Raw genomic sequence first — 25965 nt, forward strand, 5'->3', positions numbered from 1 at the left:
CACCTGCTGGCACTGACTTCATTGTTGTGCAAGGCCCCTACTTCATTCAGTGGTGTCCTCTCCCTTGTTCAGTATCCTCCTCTTGCCATATTGGCAATGGAGGTGCCTCTAAAACCAATTCTCGTGAGGTCTGTCATATGAGCATGGTATTACCATTCCCACTGAGCTCTGTAGTAATGACCTCATTCCTACTGATCCTGATGAGTTCTGCCATAGAGCCATTTCTACTACCAATCTCAGTGAACTCTGCCTTAAGCTCTCACTTAGCCCAATCATGTGATTTCTGCACTCCTCTTCATATGCCTTCGGATCTTCTTACTTCCTGCGCATCCTGTCCCATGACACCGCATACCGCCAATGACCCCTCACTCGAGGACTCCTCCGATGACCAGGCCAAAACGATCCCGGCACCTGTAGATCATCAAAGAATTGCTGAACATGATACTGTTTCATCTGACAATTCCAATAGCAACAACAGCAAACCAAATGAACCTCTGCTTGACCTTAATGACATCAACAAAATGAACATCAACACCCTTCAGAACATTGTTACACAATCCACCCTGTGCAAATGAGCCAAGACCTCCTTGTACAAGTTACCCTCCAAGCGCCATGGCTTGCTCCTGTCATAGGACTAGAAGCGCAGAAGCAGAAGCCTTATGAGAAGCGGAAGCCTCATGAGGAGGAGCACAGGAATCGAGGATCGGGCAAATTGAGGGTTTTACAACAGAGTTCATCGAGATCTGTAGTAGAGAAGGCTCTATGACAGATCTCACCCAGATTGGCACAAACAAGGATTGTATCACAAATTCCACCAGGATCTGTAGTATTGTGATTGTACAATGGATCCCATGTGGGTGCCGATTGCACAGACACCTCAGCAGGATGACATGGTGGGAGCATGGGGTCTGTCACCCTGATGAAGCAGGGGGCTGGATCAATGATGAACTCAGAGCAGGAGGATGGGAGAGATGAAGTAGGGGGGTGAGTTGCCACTCAGATGAAGTGGGAGTGGCCCCTATCCAGGATGAAGCAGTTCCCATCCACAGGGAGGATGAGGAGCAGCACCAAAGAGTGACTTCACAGAATAGCCATGATGGCCAGGAGGAACATGAGGAGGAAGGACAGTGTCAAGAGGACCTCCTGGAGCAGTAGCAGTGTCGCAGGTGACACTGGGGGGACATGCCTATATATATGACCATGCTGCTCATCATAACAGTTGAGTGGAACCCCATCCACTCTACACCATACCTTACTAGTTATAGCTTCACATAAGTATACTTAGTAGTTTCCATCAGCAAGTTGCAATCACATAAGATTGCTTCCATTGTAGCGTGTGTGTTGTATCACTGCTCACTTACATCATCCAAAGGCGGTATTAACTGCAGTCCAGATATAGATTGACACTGAAGGTGGTTCACACTGTGGTCCGGCTTGCTTGATCATAGAACTGAAGGCAGTTGTCCACTGTGGTCCGGTGATCACCTCAAGCACTCAGTTGACACACTGGACACTCATGCCAGCACCAACAACAACAACATTCACACCTGACCTTGGTGTCATTGTAATACATTCATCTTATTGATTGTGCCAAGCTACCTCTGGACAGAGTGTCCACAGCAGTTAGTTGAAACCTGCAATAGCAATCAATCTATCACACATTCAAATGAGAAAGGTCATAGAGGCCTTCTATGACATATCTTGACAAGAATAATAATAGGTCACTGTTTACCACAGATCTTGATAGGATCTGTAATAGACGAGTTTCTACTACAGATATCAGGTTTCAGGCGCGAGACCCCTGACACCTCCATGAAGTGACACAACTCAACAATGCACTAAAGGATACCCCCAAGCTAACCACAAAGAACTGGTATGCCTGGAACCCTTGTTTCCAGGACATAATGGCCTCATGGTCCCTGACCCTCAAGCAACTTGACAGCACCACCAAACCAGGTGATAGGAAATACAACTGGAGACTGGATGCAAAACTTTGCACAATCATCCAAAGCAATGCCAAGCTCATTGGCCAGGATAACATGAACTACCTGTTCATGCAACCCACAAATGCCAAATCCTGGAGGATTCATGAGTTATATGCTTGACTCAAGTGAGACCTCACCAAGATGGAACACATTGCAGAATTGACCCTCCTCTACAAAGCCAGTAGGATTCACATGTTTAATGCAGACATTTGCAAATTCTCTGCCAACCTAGATGAGCAATGGGCCAAGGCTGAAACCATGGGATTCAACCTAATGCAAGTACTCAAGATCAAGACACTCATTGATCAAGCAAAGTTCATGACAGCATATAACAACTGTATCATGAATCTCCATGATAATGGCCATGGAACCAACTACAACATGATCTGTGCAGCCCTCTTCAAGAAACAGGATGATATGGTCACAAAGCCAAATCATAGGATTGACAGTGGAAAGGCCACTCAAGCTTTTGCAGTCAGCAGTAAGTTCACAAATCAGGACACCTATAGCATGGGAAAACCAGGCCTGGATGGACAAAGGAAATATTATTACTGCCAAGGTGAAAATCATATCAGCCAATTTTGCCCGAAGAACCCAAACAACAAGCTCCACACAATTAACAACACTACCACCACCAATCTGACCAACAATGAGATGCCCGCCTAGGACATTTGGTGCACTGTCGCTTCAGCATACTGAGCATCTATAGATCAACAGTCCTATGCATGGATCATTGACTCAGGTGCAACAGATCACATCACAAATGATAATGCAATTCTTATTTCCCCCATCCCAGGCACTGGTTTTGTGAAGACTGCTGGCAGGATGTTAATAAGAATCAAAGCTAAAGGTCAAGCCATTATTGACAATGATGGACACAAAGTATATCTAAACAATGTATTTTATGTTCCAGATGCTAGTGTGAATCTAATGTCAGTACAAGCTTTGACAAATGATGGTGTACATGTGACATTTAATTCAGATATTGCATGTCTCAAATGGCCTGATGGCCATGAAACAATTGGATATGCTAATCTCAACATGAGGCATTGGGAAATATGCCAGATGAACAGTGAAGCCCTTATCACAAACATCAATGACGAAATGAACAATCTACCAGAATGACTTGACCTTGACAAACCACCTAACCCACAAAAATTTACTAGCAATTTCATCCATGAGCGATGTGGCCACCCAGGCTGCAACAAGAGCCATATGATTGAAAGAGTGTACAACTTTAGGATCAGACCACATGAATGGCAAGACTGCATGGCAAGCAAAATGACAAAGGCTCAGATGGGATGAAGCACCACTGAACATGCTGAGTCTCCAATGGAACTCATACATGTCGACTTAGCAACACATTTCTGAACAAAGACTGTGTTTACCTGCCTGCTGGTAGTAGTAGACGATGCCTCTAGCTTCGCATATGTAAAGCCACTGCGATCAAAGCCTGACGCACTCCCTGTGTTTGTCACAACTCGGTCATGACCCCTCTCATAATTATCATAGATCTAACATGGATTTGGCATTTCCCTACAAAAAGAGTCTTAGACTTGTCACCTTGAGTCTTGTACTTTTGATCACATAGTTAGCTCCTTCCTTCTCCTCTTTTCCCTTAAGGAAAAGAGATTGTAAATCATTGTCTCAATCTACAGATCATCTATCCTCCTTCCGAAGTCTGGTAGTCTCCTCTGCCTTGCCATCTCGCCCTTGTCCTTGCCAACTGCTGAGCCGGTTCATGATAGTATCTCTTTTCCTTCCCTACCAGCCTTCGACAACATCACCTCTCTCATCATCTGGTCTCAGCGTTTTCCCATCCATCCAGGCTTTCACTCTCGCTCATTGCCTTTATTGCCTTTCTCTCCGCAATCACTTCCATCTCCCTACCTCCTCCCCTCTTGACACTCGATCAAGACACACCTCTCTCTTCGTTCGTCATCCAGACGTCCCTTCCTCCTCATAAGGCGCCGCCACCGACACTATGCCCCCTCCTAACCACTCCAAGCATATTGAATCCCTGGAGGCTCAAGTTCAATCGTTACTCGCTGCTCTCAATGCTCACAATGCTCAGGAATCACCCATTGGCAACACCTCAGCCCAACAAGGGTTCTGTTCCAAAGAACCAGAGGCCTTTGATGGCGAGCAAGGTCACCTGGAGCCATTCTTAGCCCAGGTTGAAGTGTTTCTATGGCTCAACCATGGATGCTTCATCAACAACTCCGACCAGATCCTCTGGTTGTCCACACTCTTGTGCAGAGTTGCTCACCAGTGGTTCTACCCTCACCTTAGCGCCATCAACCCTCCTGCCTGGCTCTCCAACTACTCCTTATTTGTCAACCAACTATGCATCATCTTTGGGGACCCAGGTTGTATTGCCACTGCCAAGTGGGAGATCAAGGTTCTATCCCAGACCACATTGGTAGCAAACTACCTCACCCACTTCCATTGGCTGCAAATGACCCTTAATTGGGGTGAAGACACAATGACTTGGTTCTTCTATCAAGGACTCAAGGAGAATGTCAAGGACAACCTCAGATGCTCTGGCAAACCAACTGAGCTAGAAGCCCTCATCCAGAGATCCCTCAAGATCGACAACCATATTGCTGAGCAGATCTATGAGAAAAAGAGGGTGAGCACCTGGTTAGCAAACACCACACTCATGGCAGTCTCCAACCCTCCCATTGCTCCAACAATCGTCCAATCTGCCCCTTGCATTCCTCTTACCACTGCTGGAAAGCTTGACCCAGATGAATACAAGTGTTGTCAAGCAAACAGCTTGTGCATCTACTGCACTCCTTCAGAGCACATCATCATGGACTGTCCTGTTATCAAGTTAAAAAATTAATGGGCTTGTCAAAAACAGCTGCCTTAGCACCACAAGCCCAAATTGCTAAGCACCAACTGACAGCACTTACTCCTGTAGATGCACAACCTCCCAACAATCAATACCTGTCTACATCCCTTTGCTTCCTGTCACATCCCTCTTTGCCAGCACATGATGTCATGATTGACTCTGGTGCCACCACCAACTTCATAGACTTACACTTTGCCACTCTCCATTCCTTGCCCCTGACCTTGAAGCCACTCACTGAGACCCTCTGGCTCGCAGAAGGCAAAACCCAAGTCACCATCAGCAAGGAAGTGCAACTTCCCTGCCTTGTCGCAGAGCTCTTCTCCTCTGACATCACCTTCCAAGTCACCAATCTTGGTCCTTGCCCCATTATCTTGGGGCTGCTGTGGCTCAAAAGAGTCAATCCCAAGATAGATTGGCAAACCGGTGGTATCACCACACAGAGCCCTACCCCACCTCCTTCGCAGTTGGCACCATCTGCATCACTCGATATCGGTGTTATCGATGCCACGGCCTCCCACAAGTCTCACCAATCTCACTGTATCACCTCAGGTATGCTCCACCCTTCTGATAGTCAGCCACAGCACTTTCTCACCACCACTACAACATCCTCTGTTGCCACAATGGCTCTCACTTATGATACTGGCCTTTCCAATATCATCCCCCCAGAATACCACCAGTATCTCGACATCTTCAGCAAAACTGAAGCCAACAAACTACTGCTTCATTGCACATATGATCATCAAATTCCACTGGAGGAAGGTAAATCTCCACCCTTCAGACCCATCTATAGCCTCTCAGAACATGAGCTCAAGACTCTCTTGGAGTACCTGGAAGAGAACCTTGCCAAAGGATTCATATCTCCATCAGACTTGCCAGCTGCCTCACCCATCCTCTTTGTTAAAAAGAAGGATGGTTCCCCCTGCCTTTGTGTTGACTATCATGGGCTCAACCAGATCATGATTTGAAACTGCTACCCACTCCCCCTCATTGATGAACTACTGGACTGCCTCCGCAAAGCCCAGTTCTTCACCCATATGGATCTGCAAGGTGCATATAACCTCCTTTGCATTGCCAAGTGCAATGAATGGAAGACCACCTTCCATACTTGTTATGGCCTATTCCAGTACAACATCATGCCTTTCGGCCTCACCAATGTTCCTGCCTCCTTTCAACATCTGATGAATGACACATTCAAGGATATGCTAGACAGGTCCCTCATCATCTACCTTGACAACCTGTTGATATATTCCTCTACCCTTGAACAGCACCAGGGACATGTCTCTGCTGTGCTGGCATGCCTTCACCAAGTGGGCCTGTACACAAAGGCCAATAAGTGCCAGTTTTCCACTGCACAAACCAAGTTCCTTGGGTTTGTTGTCATGGATCAAGGTGTCTCCATGGACCCTCGTAAAACCAAAGTCATTACCAACTGGCCTGTCCCCAAATTGGTGCACAACATACAGGTGTTCCTTGGCTTCTGCAACTTTTATAGGAAGTTCATTCCTCAGTATTCCAAAACTGCATACCCTCTTACACAGTTATTGCATAAAGAGGCTCAGAGCACTCCCTTCACTTGGAGCAGTGATGCCCAGCAAGCCTTTGAACAGCTTTGCTCTTCCTTCAACTCTGACACCATCTGTCACAGGACCTGCACAGAAGATCGGGTCTGTGCACGAAGATCTGAGATGAAGATGAAGATGTGGTGCACCAAAAAAGGTGCATGAAATGTGACATCAACTGTAACACAGGTTTCTGGTTGATTTCAGGGAAATCAACCACATTGAGGGTTTCTGATCAGTTTTGCTGAAATTGAGTGCAACACACTCATCAGGTTGATTTCACCAAAACATGTTGCACAAAGCCCCATCAGTATGGAATGGACCAACAGGATACAAGAAGGCAATGGGAGACTTGGTAGGGAAGGCCACCATCATCAAAGGTAGGATAGGGCACAAGGAAGGGTCTCATGTGCTAAAGGGGGTCCAAGTTTAGCCAAGAAGAGGACCAAGCTCAGGAGCAAGCAGCAGGTTACCACATAGGGGGATGTGCTCTTGATTGCATAAGGGTTGGTCACAAGGTAGACTGCATGGACAGGAACAAGACAATAAGGATGGTCACACAGTCAGAGAGGGCCATCAGATAGGGGCAAGGAATGACCTTGGATTGAGAGGAGAGGGAGTCAGACCAAGAGGGTTGGCATTGGTACCATGAGGAGGATGGGCAGTGTCAAGAAGAATCAACACACAGCCCAAGGAAAGGAGGGGTATGAGGAGGATGGAAACACTCCTCCAGAGGAGTAGGAGCAGTGCCACAGGTGGCACCTCTAAAACACATAAATACTACTACTACTTCACCATAGCAAACAAGTGGATCCTCATCCACTCTACTCTTTACTTTACATACTCTTACTTAGTTACATATCATTGCAATAGCAAGAAGCCTTTGCAATGACATCTTGAATGTGTGTGTTGTATCACTGTCAGATGTCAAACTGTAGGCAGTGTTCTCTCAACACCTGCAGTCCAGTTCATCACTGTAGGTGGTGTTGCTCAGCACCTGTGGTCCAGTCAGTTATTGTAGGCAGTGTCTAAACACCTGCAGTCCAGTAACTCCCATCATCTGTAGGTGATAGGCTTATTGCAGTCCAGGCAATGTCAAAGAGTATCAAGTGACAGTACTGCAAACACTTGTGCTGTATAGGAGAGTGTAACACTCTCACCCCAGGGAGTAATGGATGTGCTGCATAACCTCTGAATGGAGTGTTCAAGGTGGTCAGCTGAAACCTACCAGAACACAACTGTCTGGTTACTTTCAGTTGAAACATACTGAGTAGATCTTACTCAATCGATCTCACTGAAACCAATCAGAAACACCCAATCTGGTTTCAGGCATGCAACCACTTACACCATCCTGCACCACTTCGATCCCACCCAGCCAATCATTGTCAAAACCGATGCATTGGACTTTGCAGTCACTGCCATCCTCTCCCAGTCATTTCATCATGGCACTTGACACCCCATTGCATTCTTCTCAAAGAAGCTCGACCTGGCACAACTCAATTACCCCATCTTTGATAAAGAGATGTTCACCATTGTTGCCACCTTCAAACACTGGTGGCAGTACCTCAAGGGTGCCAAGTGTCAGCGGTCATGTGCCTAACACCTGACTCCCTGTGGAATGGGCCATCTCAGCGGAACTCAGCAAGTTCCGATAGGAAGGGTAGACTGAGTGTACCTCTCAGAGAACCGGTGAGGAGGCTCTCCTGAATGGTTACCCATGATACCCGAGGCCTGGGGAATGGATGTCGACTAACTGCTGTCAGCACTCTGTACAGAGGTAATGTGGCAAGTTCAGCTCCTAGCAATGGTGTAGTGCAATGCCGGCATGAGTGTTGAGACGTCAACATAGCACTGTTAGTGATGGAGCTAGTGCTTGGTTGATGTTGCTGGCAGCAGTTAGGTTATAGGGACTGGTAGAGGTTCCAGGCCTGCAGTGGAGGTTCCACCTGTAGTTGAGGTGCTACAGTGTCAATGTAGGTGTCGATGATGTCGTCTACAGTACTCTTTGTTTGACAACGAAGACTCAGACTTGTACTGATCACAATAGATGATATTGTGATGTGCAACATATAAAGAATGTTGCTGTTCATGTAGTATAATGTACAGTTATGATAACGGTGAAGGGTTTTGTAGAGTGGATGAGTCTCCACTCATCCAGTAGCATGGAAAGATAGTATATATACAAAACTGTACCAAAATCGCAATCTAGTGCTATCACACAACCTGTGTGTGACATCGCCCAGGCCTTGCTTGGTAATGCTGACTTCAGCACCTTTCTGAGCCACCAAGCCGACTACACTTCCAGAGTGATTGTTCCCTAGCAATTCATCAAGTGTCTGATCATCATCGATTGACAACATTGACCTCCCACATGCCCAACAGGGTGGCACTGCTCAACAACCCTCCCATCTGTTCCTGCCACCAGTAGTCCCCAATGTCCAGTGAGCTATGGTCATCTACTGGATCTCCCTGGGATCTGCTGAGCCAGGCTCTTACACTGGCCCTCAGCCGATTTAACCTCTCCATCTGTGCAGATGGCGCAGACTCCATTTCAGCTGATGGCGCAGACTCCATTTCAGCTGATGGCGCAGACTCCATTTCAGCTGACCAGCTCCTGTGACACCAAGTTCCCAGTGCAAGTTCTCACTGATCATTGCAGTCTCAAGTACTTCACTACTACCAAGCAACTCAACCATAGGCAAGCTCACTGGTCAGAACTCCTTGCTGACTTCGACTTTGTCATCCAGTACCAACCTGGTGTGCAGGCTGGTCTTCCCAATGCCCTCACTCATCATCCCGACATGTGATCCATTGACAAGGGTCCTTTGCTGATACAAGAGCACAACCCTGACAACTTCCAGACCCTCCTCAAACCTCATCAGCTCTGACTTGCCACTACTGGCATCCTCACAGTACAGTCCAACATTACAGACAAGATCCGTGATGCCCTTCCTGACAACCCATGGACCTCATTGCTCCTGGAGCAAGTCCACTCATTATCACCCCCACCTGGCTTTGTGATCAACTCAATGGACCTCCTCACCTACTGGGACTTGGTATGCATACCTGATGTTGAGGACCTCCAGCTCTTAATTGTCCAAGATTGTCATGACTTGCCTTCAGTAGGACACCCCAGTTGCCAAAAGACACTTGCTCTTGTTTGCCAGTCCTTCTTCTGGCCAGGCATGTCCAAACTTGTCAATGCCTTTGTCAATTCCTGTGAGACATGTTGGTGCATCAAAGCCATCTGGCACAAACCTTACAGTCACCTCAAATCCCTCCCCCCATTCCCCCTCATCCATGGTTGTCCATCTCCATGGACCTCATCAAACAACTCCCCCTGTCATTGGGCTTCACTGCCATCCTTGTCATGGTTGACCACCTTATGAAGATGGTGACCTTTGTTCCAACTACCCTCACATTCAATGCTCTGGACCTGGCTGTCATGGGCCTGAATGCACAGGCAGCAGGAAGACCCATTAGTTCATATGAAGGGAGTGCAGGAATCAGGGGATCAGGCAGATTGTAGGAGTTGCAGCAGAATTTGCCAAGATCTGCAGAAGAATTGGCTCTATAACAGATCTCAGTGCAATTGGTACAAACAAGGATGATATCACAGATCCTGCCAAGATCAGTAGTAAGCATGATCATATGGCAGATTCTGCAGAGATCAGTGATAAGGATGTTCATACAATGATTCACATGTGAGGAGGACCAAGCTCACATGCAAGGAGGATCAAGCACTGCCAAGATGGGGACCAAGCTCAAGGAGCATACAGATGGTTACCACTCAGGGGTTCACAATATAAGAGTCAAGGGAACTGTTGCCAGTTGAAGGAAGAAGAGCTGTGCCAAGGACACCAGCAAGCAGGTCATGAGGAGGAGGAGCAGTGTCAAAGGAGTTGGCACACAGCTCAAGAAGGACAGACAGGAGTGACAGGCAAGCAGGGCTCGATGAGGAGGAGGCATTTCATCAGGGACCCCTGTACAGTACTCAGTGAAGAGGGTACTCTCTGGAGAGAGAGCTGGAGCAGTGTCACTGGCAATGCTGTGAAGAGGTATATAACCATACCTTCTCACCATAAGTGGTTGAGTGGATCCTCATCCACTCTACACACCATAAACTAGTTATCACTTCAAGCATAAGTATGTCAGGGGTCTCGCGCCTGAAACCCAGGTCGGTCTGTCGAGATACTCAGTGACTATCAAACTGTGCAACAGCTATTGTCTCAGTATCGGTGACTATCAAGTTGCACAGTGACAGCAGGTGGCATTCGTTGTATATACTATCGTAGGTTTCGGCTGACCTCTGTGGACACTCCGTTCAGGGGTAGCTCGGCATGATCAATATCAATGTTATGATGACACCAAGGTCTGGTGTGAGTGTTGATGATGATGAGATTGATGACATTGGTGATAAGGTTGGTGGGTGTTGATGATAATGAGGTTGATGGTGTTGGTGATAAGGTTGGTGGTGTCAACATGAGTGTCCAGTGTGTTGACTTGATGCTTGAAGTGATCCCTGGACCACAGTGGACTACTGCCTTTGGTTCTATCTTGATCTGGACCGCTAACCTGCTATGGGCGCCTTTGGACATCAGGTAGTGGTGATACAACACACACACTACGATGAGGAGCAACCTTGATAGATTGCTGCTATGCTGACTGAAACTAATATATACTTATGCTGAAGTGATAACTAGTTATGGTGAGTAGAGTGGATGAGGATCCACTCGACCTATGATGATGAGAAAGCATGGTTATATACCTCTTCACAGCATCACCAGCGATGCTGCTCCTGCTCTCTCTCCAGAGAGTACCTTCTTCATCGAGTACTGCTCAGGGGCCTCTCCTGCTTGGGGCCCCTGTGCCTCTTGAGTGGTGTCGACTCCTTTGACACTGCTCCTCCTCCTCATGACCTGGTGTCGACTCCCTCGACACTGCTCCTCCTCCTCATGACCTGGTGTCAACTCCCTCGACACTGCTCCTCTTCCTCAGGACCTGCTTGCCAGTGTCCTATGACTCTTGTCTCTCGAGCCCCTGAGTGGTAACCATCTGAGCTTGGTCCTCTTCGTGGCTGTGCCTGCTCCTTGAGCTTGGTCCTCCTTGTGGCTGTGCCTGGCCCTCCTCGCATGTGGCTCGGTTCTCCTTTGCATGTGAGTCCATAGGAGTCCATGGTCTCCATGGAGACTGCACTACGACCATGCTCTCTACTGGTATCGACTAGATCTTCGATACCTGTGCTCCTTCCATATGAACCAGTGACCCTCCTGCTTCTTGAGCATCCAGGCCCATGACAAAGTATACATTAGTTTCAGCCAGCAAGTAGTAATCAATAGGTTGCTTCTCATTGTAGCACATGTGTTGTATCACTGCTCACTGACATCCAAAGGTGGTTCCTAGCAAACCAGTGGTCCAGATTAAGATAGAACCAAAGGCAGTAGTCCACTGCAGTCTGGGGATCACCTCAAGTGATAGTCAACACACTGGACACTTGTGTCAACACCAACAATCACATCACCAACAAGATACTCACACCAGACCTTGGTGTTACCACACTCACATATTGATATTGATCATGCCAAGCTACCTCTGGATGGAGTGTCCACAGCAGTTAGTCGAAATCTGCAATAGCATTACTACAACTACAGATTCGAGCAAGAAAAGTGATAGAGATGGCTCTATTGCATATTTCACCGAGAATCGCAATACCACTAGTGTTGTTGCATAACTCGACAGGATCGGTAATAGTATCGACACTACTACAGATCTCAGGTTTCAGGCATGTGACTGCTGACACTGGCCACCCTCTTTCTGCACCATGTGTACTCGAAGCATGGTCTCCCCACTTCAATCATGTCAGACAGAGGCTCTGAGTTCACCTCTCACTTTTGGTGCTCCCTCTCCACTCTCCTTGGCATTGAAAACCACTTCTTCTCTGCATACCACCCTCAGTCAGATGGGCAGACCAAGCATGTTAACCAGGTCCTTGAACAGTATCTTCACAGTTATTCCAATCACCTACAGACTGATTGGAGCAACCTCCTCCCATTAGCCAAGTTCTCTTACAACAATGCCAAGCATGCATCAACTCAACTCACCCTGTTCTTTGCCAACTACAGGTACCATCCTCACTTCAATTTTGACAATGTCAATCCCACCTCTTCAACTCCTCTCCCTGCAGCCTGTTTGTACACAGATCAACTCAAGCAGCTCCATGGGTATGTTCATGGGGAACTGGACAAAGCCAACTGTCAGTTGGCTGTGCAATTCAATTGACATCAACTCCCCTCCCCTCAGTTCCAGCCTGGCAACAGGGTTTGGCTGTCCACTGATAACATCTGTGTCACAGGGCCAGTGGGTCAGTGCAAGAAGGGTGTGCCAAATTGACTAATGGCACTCATGGTAACTGTCACAGGATCAATGGAGCAACATATGAAGGGTGTGCAGAATCAGTTGGCACCAAGTCATCAGGAATTGATGAAGCCAATCAGGCTAGAAGCACATTTGATTTATGAGATCAACTGAGCACTGGTTACCAGGTTAATTTCACAAGAGTCAATTGGATCAGCATGCCCCAGCAAGTTGGCCAATATGAGCAAGTGCCATGGGATTCAGGAAGGAAGATACAGGCATTAGAAGGAGAAGCACATGGAGATAACCATATGCAGGAGTGGGGGACTGAGCTCAGCATCACACAAACAGTTACCACTTGAGGGGTGCATGCATATAGCCACACAGGCCCAAGCACAGGGGGCAACTGCATGACCAAGTGGTTGATCATGAGGTCCAATGGGTGGCTAAGGGGATTCACAAGATAAGGACGGGAAGGTGGTTGCTGGTGAGGAGAGAAGGGAGCAGTGAACAGATTGGTTAAACAATGAGGAGGAGTTGTGTCAAAGGGGTCGACACACATCATCAGGCAGAAGGGGAGCATGAAGGCGAAAGGGGCAGTGTTGCAAAACTGGTATGCTGCACAGACAGTAGGGGCACAGCACCCACAGGATCAATGCTAGCAGGGGAAACAGTGTCAAACAAGGGACAAGGGCCCCTCAAGGGGGAATGAGATAGGTGTTGCAGGTGACACCAATCAAATGCATAAATACTCCTGTTTCACCATAGCATATGAGTGGATCCTCATCCACTCTACTTACATACTTACTTACTCACTACTTTGTTACATACCATTGCAATAGCAGTGCTCTTGCAATGACCCTTAAACATGTGTGTTGTATCACTGTTAGGCATCAACTGTAGGCAGTGTTCTTCAACACTTGCAGTCCAGTTCTCCACTGTAGGCAGTGTTCTCAACACTTGTGGTCCAGTCCCTTACTGTAGGCAGTGTTCTTCAACACTTGTGGTCCAGTCCCTTGCTGTAGGCAGTGTTGCTCAACACCTGCAGTCCAGTTAGTTATTGTAGGCAGTGACTCACACCTGTGGTCCAGTAACTCCCATCCTCTGTAGGCAATTAGCATATCATGGTCCAGACAACATCCAAGAGCATTATCAACAGTACTATGAACACTCATACTGTAGGAGAGGGTGTATCACTCACTCCCCAATGAACAGCATACATGCTGTGCAACCTCTGAATGGAGTGTTCAAGGCAGTCAGTTGAGACTTACCAGGCAGCAACATCTGGTTATGTTTAGTCGAAACATACCAAGTAGACCTTACTCAATCAATCCCATTTATACCAAATGGGGAACACCCAAAACTAGTCTCTGGTGTGCAACTGCTTACAATCTGTTCCCTCCACCCCACCAAGAAGCTTGACTATCGCCGCCTTGGACCCTTCTCCATCAGCAGCATTGTTTCCTCACATGCCTACCACCTCCAGCTTCCTCCTTCCATGAAAATCCATAAGATGTTTCATGTCAACTGCTTGGAACCTTATGTTGCCAACATAATCCCAAATTGGGTCCAACCACCTCCTCCCCCAGTTGAAATTGAAAATGATATGGAATACAAAGTTGTGCAGGTCCTCAACAGCAAAGTTGATCATCACTTCAACAATCCACTCTTCTACCTTGTCTGCTGGGTAGGATACAGGCCAGACCACAACTCTTGGGAGCCTGCTTTGAATCTCACCCATGCTAGCAACTTGGTTGCTGCATTCCATGCTGACAACCCAACCTGCCCATCTCATCCTCAGTGCTAGACTCCTCCCCTGTCATCATTAATTTTACAGGGGGGGGGATACTGTCACAACTCGGTCATGACCCCTCTCATAATTATCATAGATCTAACATGGATTTGGCTTTACCACAGATCTTGCTAGGATTGGTAGTAGTTGTCTTTTTACTACAGGTTTTGGGTTTCAGGTGCACAACTGCTGACATGATACAGACCAACTGTGACCTGTTGCCTGACCTTGCAAGAGTTGGTGATTTGTTGAAAAGCAACTGTGGTGCTGAGTTGCAGAACCAGTGCTTCAAATGCTTTGGGTGTCATGTGCACCAGACCTTGAAACCTCTTGCAGCTGGTTGTGGAATAGTGGTTGAGCATGTCAAGTAGTGTCTGGTTGCATTGAGGAATATAGATGTGTGGGAGGGAGTATTGTTCCTGGTTGATGATGGAATGGGTTGTGATTAAAGCTCATGAGACAGCATGGTCAAAATCATCATCATCTGAGTTGCCAAGGTCATCATTTGGATGCCAGGTGTCAGGGGACTCGCGCCTGAAACCCAGGTCGGTCTGTCGAGATACTCAGTGACTATCAAACTGTGTGACAGCTATTGTCTCGATATCGGTGACTATCAAGTTGCACAGTGACAGCAGGTGGCGTTCGTTGTATGTACTATTGTAGGTTTCGGCTGACCTCTGTGGACACTCCGTTCAGGGGTAGCTCGGCACGATCAATATCAATGCTTCGGTTATGATGACACCAAGGTCTGGTGTTAGTGTTGTTGATGATGAGGTTGATGATGTTGGTGATAAGGTTGGTGGCGTCAACATGAGTGTCCAGTGTGTTGACTTGATGCTTGAAGTGACCCCCGGACCGCAGTGGACTACTGCCTTCGGTTCTATCTATATCTGGACCACTAACCTGCTATGGGCGCCTTCGGATGTCAGGTAGTGGTGATACAACACACACACTACAATGAGGAGCAACCTTGATAGATTGCTGCTTATGCTGACTGAAACTAATGTATACTTATGCTGAAGTGATAACTAGTTATATGGCGAGTAGAGTGGATGAGGATCCACTCAACCTATGATGATGAGAAAGCATGGTTATATACCTCTTCACAGCATTGCCAGCGATGCTGCTCCTGCTCTCTCTCCAGAGAGTACCTTCTTCATCGAGTACTGTTCAGGGGCCTCTCCTGCTTGGCACCCCTGTGCCTCTTGAGCTGTGTCAACTCCTTCGACACTGCTCCTCCTCCTTGCTATCCTGCTGCTTGTTTGGCACCCCTGTGCCTCCTGAATGGTGTCGACTCCTTTGACACTGCTCCTTCTCCTTTGATCAGTGACAGTTCCTTTGGCTCTTGTCTCTCGAGCCCCTGAGTGCTAACCATCTGCATGCTCCTTGAGCTTGGTCCTCTTCGTGGCTGTGCCTGCTCCTTGAGCCTGGTCCTCCTCATGGCTGTGCTTGGCCCTCCTTTGCATGTGAGTCCATAGGAGTCCATGGTCTCCATGGAGACTGCACTACGACCATGCTCTCTACTGGTATCGACTAGATCTTCGATACCTATGCTCCTTCCATATGAACCAGTGACCCTCCTGCTTCTTGAGCATCCAGGCCCATGACACCAGGTGTCTGCAGTAGAAGTGAGCTCAAGTTTGAGCTCAGTCTCATTAAGCAAAGTTGTGAGAATCACCATCTTGATGTCCTCCAGAAGCTCCTGCTTGTCAGAAGTGCAAACCATGTTGAATAAAGCAAGAACAAGGAGATAGGTTGAGTTGAGGTGAGGAGATGGTGAAAGCAGACATGATGATGAAGAAAGCTCAAACACAGACTGGGTGTCTCCTCATCATCTTAATTTCTTGGATTTTGGGCTGTGCAGCCTTCTGTGCAGCATGAGACAGTTTGCACAATCACTATAGTCTAGACACAAAGCAAAGAGACAACATTAGACTTGAACAATTGGATTACAATTCAGTTACATGAGATTGGAACAGATAGAGCCTAGAACACAGAATCACTGACCTCATCATTGCTGCTGATGTGCTGGACCTCATCATCACTGGTGTTGTGCTGGCAACAGCTTGCTGAATTGTTGGAGCTAGAGCCAGGCATGTTGGAAAGCATGGTATTGACATTGGAGTTGGACTGTGGGCCAGTTCTAGCACTGCATGCCATCTGAAACATCCCAAGGAAGAAGTGGCACTCATCCACTTGCATTCTCTCCATCCTCTCACCCTACTCTTGCTGACTCTGCAATTGCATCTCCTCTTGTTTTGTCCTTTCCCCCTCTACCTTGATGTGTGCCTGAAGAGATTCAGCTGTGCAAGCTCACACAAGATCAGCAATGTCTTCTCATTTCTTGGAAGCAGAGGTTTTCTTGGTAGGGGAGCTGATGCCAGTGCTTTCAGGTTCTTGATCAACACCAAAGGCAGTGCTAGCTGAATGATTGTGTGGAGTGGCACCTGGCAAACCAAAGGGATTGGATGAAGTGGATGGGGAAGGGAAGGCACTAGATGAAGAGAGGACTCTTGGCCCAATGGGATCATCAGGATGCCTTCAGCAAGGGCTTCAAGGCCAGGAATTGAGTGACAAGATGGGAAAAGATTGTTGTCTTCTTCCATGGCATTGCCTGTATCACCATTGCTGGACAGTGAGGCTTGAAGAGGATCATAGGCACTGCTAGTCACAAGGGTGACAGGGCCAGCAGATGGGTGCTTCAACATCATCTTGTGAAACACCTTGAACCAGGGATACTTGGCAACTGCAGCCAAGTGAGATGCAAAGTCCTAATCTGTACAAGAAGATACAAAGGCAATTGCAGAGGTTAGTCATCCATCAGAGAGCAACATTGAGCACAAAGAACTACATACCAAATGATTAGGGCTGAGATTGTGAAGGAGAAGACCAGAGCCAGTCTGTGAGAAAGTATTCTTTATGGCAATGTATTGACTCTAAAGCCAGTGCAGCCTGGTCTTGACATGACTACCACCATATGTGATGTTGCTGTTGGGAAAGATCTCATCATAGATCTGCTTGTAGAGGGTCTCCTTGCTTGTCTTCAACCCTTTCTCTTGCTCTTTTGTCAAGCAACCTTTGAGTAGTGACTTCTGATAGTAGTTGCTGTCAAAAAGGATGGTGACAAGTTGCAAGCCTTTATCATTGGACCAAACAAAGTATTTCCTGCTGTCCATGTCCTGGTTTTTGTCAGAGGTCGCATGCCTGAAACCTGAGATCTGTAGTAAGACCGCTTCTATCACAGATCCTGTCGAGATATGTGATTGTATATGTAGTATTATGATTCTCATTGAGTTATGCTGTAGTGATGTCCTTATGGCTTTACTTGCTCAAATCTGTGATTGGGGTTGTGCTATTGCAGATTTCAACTGACCACTGTGGACACTCCATCCAGAGGTAGCTCAGCACAATCAATAACGATATGAGCTGTACTGACACCAAGGTCTGGTGTGAGTATGAATGCTTGGTGGTGTCGACATGAGTGTCCAGTGTGTTGACTTATTGCCTGAGGTGATCCCTGGACCACAGTGGACTACTGCCTTCAGTTCTATCTTAAATCCAGACTGCTGGTTGCTATGAACCACCTTCAGACATCAGTGAGCAGTGATACAACACACATACTACAATGAGAGGCAATCTACTTGATTGCAACTATGCTGACTAAAACCAATATGTACTTATGCTTGAAGTATTAACTAGTTGATATGGTGTAGAGTGGATGAGGATTCACTTGTTCACCTATGATGAGAAAGTATGATTATATACCTCTTTGCAGTGTCACTGATGACACTGCTCAGGCCCTCTCTCCAGAGGGTATCTTCTTCATCAAGTACTGTGCAGGAGTCCCTGTAACATCCCCTCCATCCTTACCTGAGCTGTATGTTGACCTCTTTGACACAGCTCTTCCTCCTCATGACCTGTATGCCAGTGTCCATGACACAGCTCTCCTTCCTCCTAACCAGCAACTGTTCTCCTGACTCTTATCTTGTGAACCCCTGAGTGGTAACCAGCTGCATGTTTCTGAGCTTGGTCCCTGTCTTGGCAGAGCTTGGTCCTCCTTGCATGTGAATTCATTGTATGAACATCCTTGTCACTGATCTCTGTGGAATCTGCTATATGACCTCTCCTACTACTGATCTTGGCAGGATTTGTGATATCATCCTTGTTCATGCAGATCTTGATGGGATCTGTCATAGAACCATTTCTACTACAGATCTCAATGAATTCTGCTGAAAATCCCATGATCTGCCCGATTCCTTGATTCCTGCACTCCCTTCATATGAGTTGACAGATCTTATTACTTCTTGCGCATCCAGGCCCATGACAGTTTTGAGTTCTGCTTGCACTAGCATCTGGTCTTGCACAATCTGAGGTGGTAGATGGGTTAGGTGGCTTGGGTGTCTGAGACAGTTTTGCTAAACCTTCTCTAATGGTAAGGTCCATCTCCAAGAGATACAGATCAACATAGCTGGTGTTGTGGCAATGATTGGTGGACATGCAATAATTGGTGAACATGATTAAGTTGAGGCTGGAAAGAGAGGTTGTGAGGTGGTGGCTAAATGAAAAGAGACTTCTACTCTGTGTGGAAAGGGACAAGGAGAGGAGTCAAGTGAAAGGGTTTTGCACAGAAGAAAGGGTTCATGTGAAGAAAGCTGTGCATGAAATGTGGAGGTATTTGCACAAGTAGATCACATGCAACATCATGTGCCACATCATGTGAGTGAAAACTCAGGTCCAATTTTGAAAACTCTGCTGCATGAGTACTGCTGAAGCAGTGTTTTCAGAAACTAGAGTATTTTCCAAAATGGTAGAGCTTATGTAAGTAATGAATATTCAACACAAGTGAAAACTAAAAAAAAAAAACTTGAGTTTCCGAAAAAAAAAAAAAAAAAAAAAAAAACTGAAACCTCTTACTCTAGTTTTCAAGGGCAAAAAAAAATACTGAAACCCCCTTGTGAGCTGTCAGACCACATCAAAAGATGCAATCGACGTCAAGTTTACCCTCTGAATCGAGCGCGCGTGTGTGTGTTGTGTAGCTTTGAGATGAGTCGGAGCAGAAACCGATCTCGAGCCAATCTCACCATCAAACAGCGCAAGCAAGCGTGCTGCGAAAGGAACAAGGCTATAGGGCTGAGGAACTCAATGTCGGCTGCATGATGTGATTGCACAGCAACGCACCTCACCTTTACTCCCTCTCGGCAAGCAGCCAAAATCAAGGATTTACAGTAGATGAGGTTCGCTCAGCCCTGACAAGTGGTCTCCTGAACAAGCCACACACGAACGCTGCTCATCCCACTTGATCGCCACAACTCACGCGCTGCGACTCAGCCCTGTGTGAGGGTGACTTACAGATTCGCTCCGTCATGTTGACCGACTCTCGCATCACTCCCTCCTCTGGCTGACACGGCGCTGACACTCTTCACTAGAGCATGGCGATAGCCTAGTTCAGCCCACCACAGCAGGCTTCATCGTATGATCACGTCGACCTCGTCACAAGACCAAATCAGAAAGGAAGAGCACGGCATAGGATTTAGATCGGTCATCATGGGGACATTGGCCCGACGCGATCACGATGGCCTGACCATCTGACTCACTGACTCGTTTAGCCTAGCTGAGCAGCGCTGGATGAGATAGGATAAGCTCAGCCCGGTCCCTTGTTTTTCTTTTCTATCGGCCATCCCGCGCATCATCACTTTTATTTTTTTATTTTTGTTTGATGTCTTTTTTTGACGGGCCGATTGCCCTGCATCTGATATTTTACTTCTTTTTTTTTTTTTTTTTTTTTTTTTTTTTTTTTGTTTTTGTTTTTGTTTTTTTTTCTCTTCTTTTTTTTCTTTTTCTTTTTCCGTTTCTTGCCGGTCATTTGAAGTCCAAAAAATGCCGAGCAGGGGGTCAAGGGGAGAGGCGTTATCATAGATTGAGATGGCGCGGCCACGTTGACTTGATTCAGAGCAAGGAGGTCAAGGCATCGCTGTCGCTCTCAGTATTGCGAGCGCCGAGCACCGCTCAAGCCCCGAGTCTTCGAAAGGCTGAGGATGAAAGGCGTGCGTTTGTATTCCCGTTAAGAAATCGCATCGTGTGGTAGCGATGCAAAGCAAAGCAAAGGACGGAGCATTTGCTTTCGCTCATTCAATGATTGTGATATACAGCAGACTGACGCTGTAGCCGAAGCTTCATCATTAGCAACCGGAGAGAGACGGGGCGGAGTCATAACTTTTTGTGGTTTTCAGCTGAGCCGTTGCCAATCGTGCTCATGTCTCCTCTCGGCTCCAAATGAGCAATCATTGACATGAAAGATGAGCTCGAAGCACGCCCACACTAGTGACCTATCACGACAGTAGTCTCACACAGAGTCATGAGTGAATGAGTCGATCCGCCCTTTGCGCGTCAGGCACCTGCGTCGATCGCAACTCTCTTTCCGTCCTCCGCTCCGCAGCCGCAGCCGAGCAAAGCCAAAAACGGCTTTGTGTGTGTGCAGTCAGACTGGCCACTTATCAGCTGGACCCTTAAAACAACGACTTCCCTCCCTCCTTGTCCTTGTCCTTTTCCCCTGCCCATCTTTGCTCTCTCCTACAACATCATCTTCACCACCACATCGACCCTATCCCAATCTTTTCTTTGAACCACTACAAACTCGACTACATCATCTCAACCAGCTACGAGATCAGCAGAACATTCCATTCATCCATATTAATCTCGACTGCGCCACCCAACATGCTTGCTTGAATCACTCACTAAGCGCACTCTGCTATCCTGCTGTGACATTCGCGGCTCGTCCTTTACCTTTATCTGCATTTCCTTGCAGCTGTAACTTCTATACCACCGAACTTCCTTGTTGTTTCAGCGCAACTGCTGGACTTCGTCTCGACACGATCCACGTCCCACCATGGATGTCGGTCACCTTTTTCGCCTCTCGCGAGTTTAATCGCCGCCCACCTGCAGGCCTCGCCTGATCCTATTCAAACTATCCTACGATCACTCTAACTTTGCTCTGCTGCACGTCCAGCTGCATTACACACGGTCACATTGACCTGCATATCGTTCCCATTCACACTTTCGGTACCTTGATTTTATCGCCGAACGCCTCAGCCACACATCTGTTTAGCCAAAGCGGCAGCACCAACATCGCTCTCATTATGGTGTCGCTACCACGCTTCTTCCACTCCACCACCCCCGACGGCACTGTTGCCACTCCTACGTCTCCGTCAATACAGCCCTTAGCTGTTGGTAACACAAGCAACATGAGCCGGCACAGCAGCAATCTGCTACCCGCTTTGGGCAGCCCAGGTAGTCTCAAAGCGGTGTTTAATGGCCCTGACCCTCGAGACTCCACCATGACCGACGAGTACGTGGACGAGATTGTGCCTGACTTTGTCCAGTGCTCCATTATGGGCTCAAACACCCCCTTCGGTCGCCGTTCACGCCTCGATGACTCGGCAGGCGAGGGTTTGCGCAGGAACGTCCTGGTCCGCAATGCTATGCTTTCGAGCCTGGAACGGGAGCGTCGCCAGATCGCAGAGGAGGCTTTTCTATCTAGCCCCCCGGCAACCACACTAACCCTGGACAAGAGCAACCCACATGACGATGTCGACGACGAGGCTCAGTTCTTTGAGGACTTGCTCTCGGAGCTCAGCGGTTCCGAATACTCGAGTCCAGCAAGCTCTATGCTCGAGCCTGTTGCACACACAAGCGCTGTAACTTCGCACACTGCCCTTAAATCGACAGAGGCGAACGATGAGGAAGACTTCGTCCAGCTGGAAGCCAACCTCCCCGGCGAATCTCTGCGCACCAATGACACCACGCCGCTAGCTGCGCCTGCTGCCATCACAGAAGCTCGAGATGAGGCGACAGTCAACAAGGTGCCTCAAACTCTTGTTGATTCGTGCTCGAGCGCCTTCTCGGCCGCTCCTGTCTGTGGTGACTCAGGCTTCACAGATGAGGTATCTCGACCCGCCTCGGCTGCCACCTGCTGCACAGGATATCCCAATGTGTGCCCTTACCCTGCCATCTCAAGCTACGTTGGAGGATCGTCGGAAGAACTCCCTGCCCTCATCGATGATGACGACAGCGATGCGGAAGAAGATGACGACGACGAAGCAGGAGAAGTTGACGGTGCAGATCAAGCAGCGCAAGACTTTGCTCAGGCTGTCGAAGCCGTTATTCAGCCAGCATTGCTCAGTCCCGACCGTGATGCCTCACGATCGAGGCCGCTTTCACCTGTCACTTCGCCTGTACATTCGGTCTGTGTCGACTACACAACCTTCCGTGATCAGCTCTCTCCCGAGCCCTCGCGTCCAACATCGCCCATCTCGAGTGCTTCGTCGAAAGGCGATGGAGACGGTCCCAGCCCTATGCTTCTGCCTTCCGACTTGGGCGCTCTTCCTTCAATAGCTGAGCTGTCCCTGCAACTTCCGATCGCATCAGGAGCAGATCTGCTGGCCCGACCCTCTCATGCTCTTGCAGGTGCTTGGTTTGACCACCACAAGGTAGACACTTCCAGCCATGCAAGCACGAGCGCTGACCGCATCCGCTGGACCACCTCCCCGGCCACCTACTTCCGCTCAGGGCCGGCGACTTCGTCGACGTCCACACTAACGGACTTCCAGCACCACCACCACCACCACCACCATAGACTTGCCGATACGCATTGCACCAGCAGCTACCCCAGTGTAGCGCCGAGCGATCTAGCTGATCACAACATCGTGGTTCACTGGTCGCGTTGAACAATCTTTACTCTCAGTCCCCGTCCCGTCTCGCATACATGGTCTCTCGTCATCGCATTCTGTCATCCCATCTCATTCTCTCACTGTTATTCTCTCAGCTCTCTTCCGCTCTCTCGATTCTTGCCCGTGTCTTCACTTTGTAGCTTTGGTTCTTCTCATTCATCCTGTACCATCTTTCATGCATCCATACCCTGGTCCTTTCTTATCGCAATGTCACTGTTCACACATCATACACGCACACACATGACTGTCAATGAAATGCTGTGAACGGCAAATGGGAATGACATTGCTGCTGCGATGAAATGTGATCATGCGATGTCACGAAGCTCAATCTCGGAATCGAAGAAAGTAAAGTCCTCGTCGACTTCGTTTTGCCAATCGTCGTCGTCGTCGCTGCCTGCTCCTGTGCAGCGTGTCAACCCCTTGCTAGCCTTTCTGCCTTCCCCTTGTGCTTCATCGTCCAACTCGTCTGTAGGGCCAAAGGATGATGAAGGTTGAAGATCACCAAATCTAGCTTCTGGGTTCAACACTTTACCAGCCTTCTTTCGGGCAGAGGCAGGGTCGAAAATGCTGTTGAGCAATCGATCTCTTTGCTGCTTGTTTGTCGTGGGTGCGTGACGAACGGGAGAGAGTTTGAGACGTGCGAGCAAAGAGGAAGATGCTTCGTGCTGATCTTCTTCGCTGTCTGACGCAGAAGCGACTGCGACTTTCCCAGCGGTCGGACGTTGAGTGGAGAGGAGCAGGGAGTACGATCCGAACTCCTCTTCTGGGTCAGAATTGAAGCCGATGCTCGGGAGAGATGGGTTCTGGCGGAGAGTTCCATAGCGTTGATAAGGGGTGATTGAGATGATTCTTTTGCCCGCAGCACTAGGCTTTAACGTTTGGTGTGACTTGCGTGGTTCATCTTCGTCGGATAGCTCTAGTGTTTGGACTTTTCGCCAACCTTCCACACTTGCATTAGACTTCTCGCTGTTGATCGCAATAGCACCAGTGCTGGGGCGGAGGGGACTACTTGCATCACTCCTCTCCTTTGTACAGCCAATTTTCGCTGCACTGCTGGGAACAGTCAACTCAGTGAAAGGCGACGAAACACTCGTCGCACCTGCACCGCTACGATACGCCGGACTAGAAGAAACATCGTTGTACCCACCCGTTTCCTCCTCACCATCACTACTCGAAGGGAGCACCAACTCAGTTCGAGACTTATGCTTCTTCCCCTCCAACGCCTCCTCTTCTCCCGTCTCTCTAGCTCGTCTCAGCCTTCGCTTTTGCACTTCAGCAGCAAACAATCCACCTATCGGAGCACTGGTATCATCCGCCATCACTGCATCTGCATCCTCTTCTTCCCCTCCAACCGCTCCTGTCGGGCTACTGCGAGGTAGAGCTGTGGTGTCACTGATTCCAAGCACGTTTTGCGGGGCATGGTTGCCAGACGGCGAGGCAAAAAGAGGTCGGAAACCAGGTTTTGCACTTGCTGCACGACGCAACTTCGAGATCGACTTGATTGGCGATTCCACCATTGCATCCTCTTCGCCCTGTGCCATCGGAGGATGAGGAATGCTGCGCGCGCGAGAAAACACCGATGCAGGAGCAGTAACACTTCTTCCAACCACCCCACCGAGCGACTTTCTCTGCGACCCAAATCCAAAAGCACCCAGACCCTTCTGCACTGCTCTTGGAGCCGTCCTGTTACCTTCTCCCTCCACCACTCCACCTCTGACTAGCGCATTCGAGTCACTGACCCTCCTTCTATTCGGTGTCGGAGGAACATCTTCACCTCTCAACCGCTTTCTAGCTTTTGTCCTTGGTGTATAAGCTACAAGTGCTGCGCTTAGTGCTGCATCACTCTTCATCCTAGTCGGCGAAAGGCGTTTTTTGGTGGGGGTGAGTCGAGATGCAGCAGTAAGTGTCGTGCGAAGTTTGCTTGGTGATGCTGTGACATATTCCTGTCCTTGCGGAGGTCTGCTTGCAGTGTTGCGTTTCGAGAGAATATCGAGTAGAGGCGACCGCTTGGTTGGAGTCATTTCAACTTCGATCATTGAGCATGCTGGGCTAGCTTCCCCCTCTTTCTCCCCTGCTCCGCCTATTGCTGAGGACTTACTCGGCGTTACCCATGGATTCTTCTTCCGAGACGGAGTTTTGGTTGGCGTTTTAAACGGGTTCCCCCTCCCCACCTCCGTCTCTACCTCTTTGTGCGAAGGTTTCTTCTTCGAAGGAGTGTTCAACCCTTCATCTAGCCTCTGCTTCGAGCTACTTGCAACACTGTCCCCCCTTTCCACCCTAGGATGAGGTTTGGATTTCGCAGTTTTTAAGTCTCCTCCGACAGCCTGCCAAGTGTCGTAGATACCTGCGATTTCGGGATCTGTCAAGATGTCGCGTTTGGTTGGATCTCGTCCGTGTTGTGCTTTGAAGGCTCGCTGCCATGTTCTAAGCTCGCGGCGAAGAGTAGCTTCCATCGCAAACAACCCGAATCAGTAAGCGCTGATACGTCTGAGGGAGGGGTTTCGGGAGCCAGGATGTGCGGTGTGTGGTTTGTAAGGGACGGAAATGATGATGGTTTTCGAGAAGGAACCCAAAAAGATGAAGAGTTAGGAAGCGCGATGCGTAGAATTCTTGTGTGAAGTGGGTGGTTCCATTTACGCGTCGCGCGTCGCGCGTCGCAGGTTGTGCCGTGTTTTGAGTTCCTTCCAAGGGT

The 25965-nt window shown here is 48.4% G+C and overlaps 3 protein-coding genes across 3 annotated transcripts; 2 read left to right on the forward strand and 1 right to left on the reverse strand.

Annotated features, from left to right (window-relative positions):
* Positions 1-3969: 3969 nt before the first annotated feature.
* On the forward strand, positions 3970-5807 carry UHO2_00473 (uncharacterized protein; the record flags this gene model as incomplete). The annotated part of the gene is made up of 2 exons (XM_041557093.1): positions 3970-4617; positions 4764-5807. The coding sequence occupies 2 exons, from the start codon at positions 3970-3972 to the stop codon at positions 5805-5807; spliced, it is 1692 nt and encodes a 563-aa protein (XP_041413027.1).
* Positions 5808-21683: 15876 nt separating this feature from the next.
* Positions 21684-23270, forward strand: UHO2_00474 (uncharacterized protein; the record flags this gene model as incomplete). The annotated part of the gene is made up of 1 exon (XM_041557094.1): positions 21684-23270. The coding sequence occupies one exon, from the start codon at positions 21684-21686 to the stop codon at positions 23268-23270; it is 1587 nt and encodes a 528-aa protein (XP_041413028.1).
* Positions 23271-23578: 308 nt separating this feature from the next.
* Positions 23579-25726, reverse strand: UHO2_00475 (uncharacterized protein; the record flags this gene model as incomplete). Its single annotated transcript, XM_041557095.1, has 1 exon — positions 23579-25726. One exon carries the CDS (start codon positions 25724-25726, stop codon positions 23579-23581), a length of 2148 nt encoding a protein of 715 aa, XP_041413029.1.
* Between the last annotated feature and the right edge of the window lie 239 nt (positions 25727-25965).

The sequence above is a fragment of the Ustilago hordei genome (assembly GCF_900519145.1).
Source record: "Ustilago hordei strain Uho2 genome assembly, contig: UHO2_contig_01, whole genome shotgun sequence".
NCBI classification, from domain to species: domain Eukaryota; kingdom Fungi; phylum Basidiomycota; class Ustilaginomycetes; order Ustilaginales; family Ustilaginaceae; genus Ustilago; species Ustilago hordei.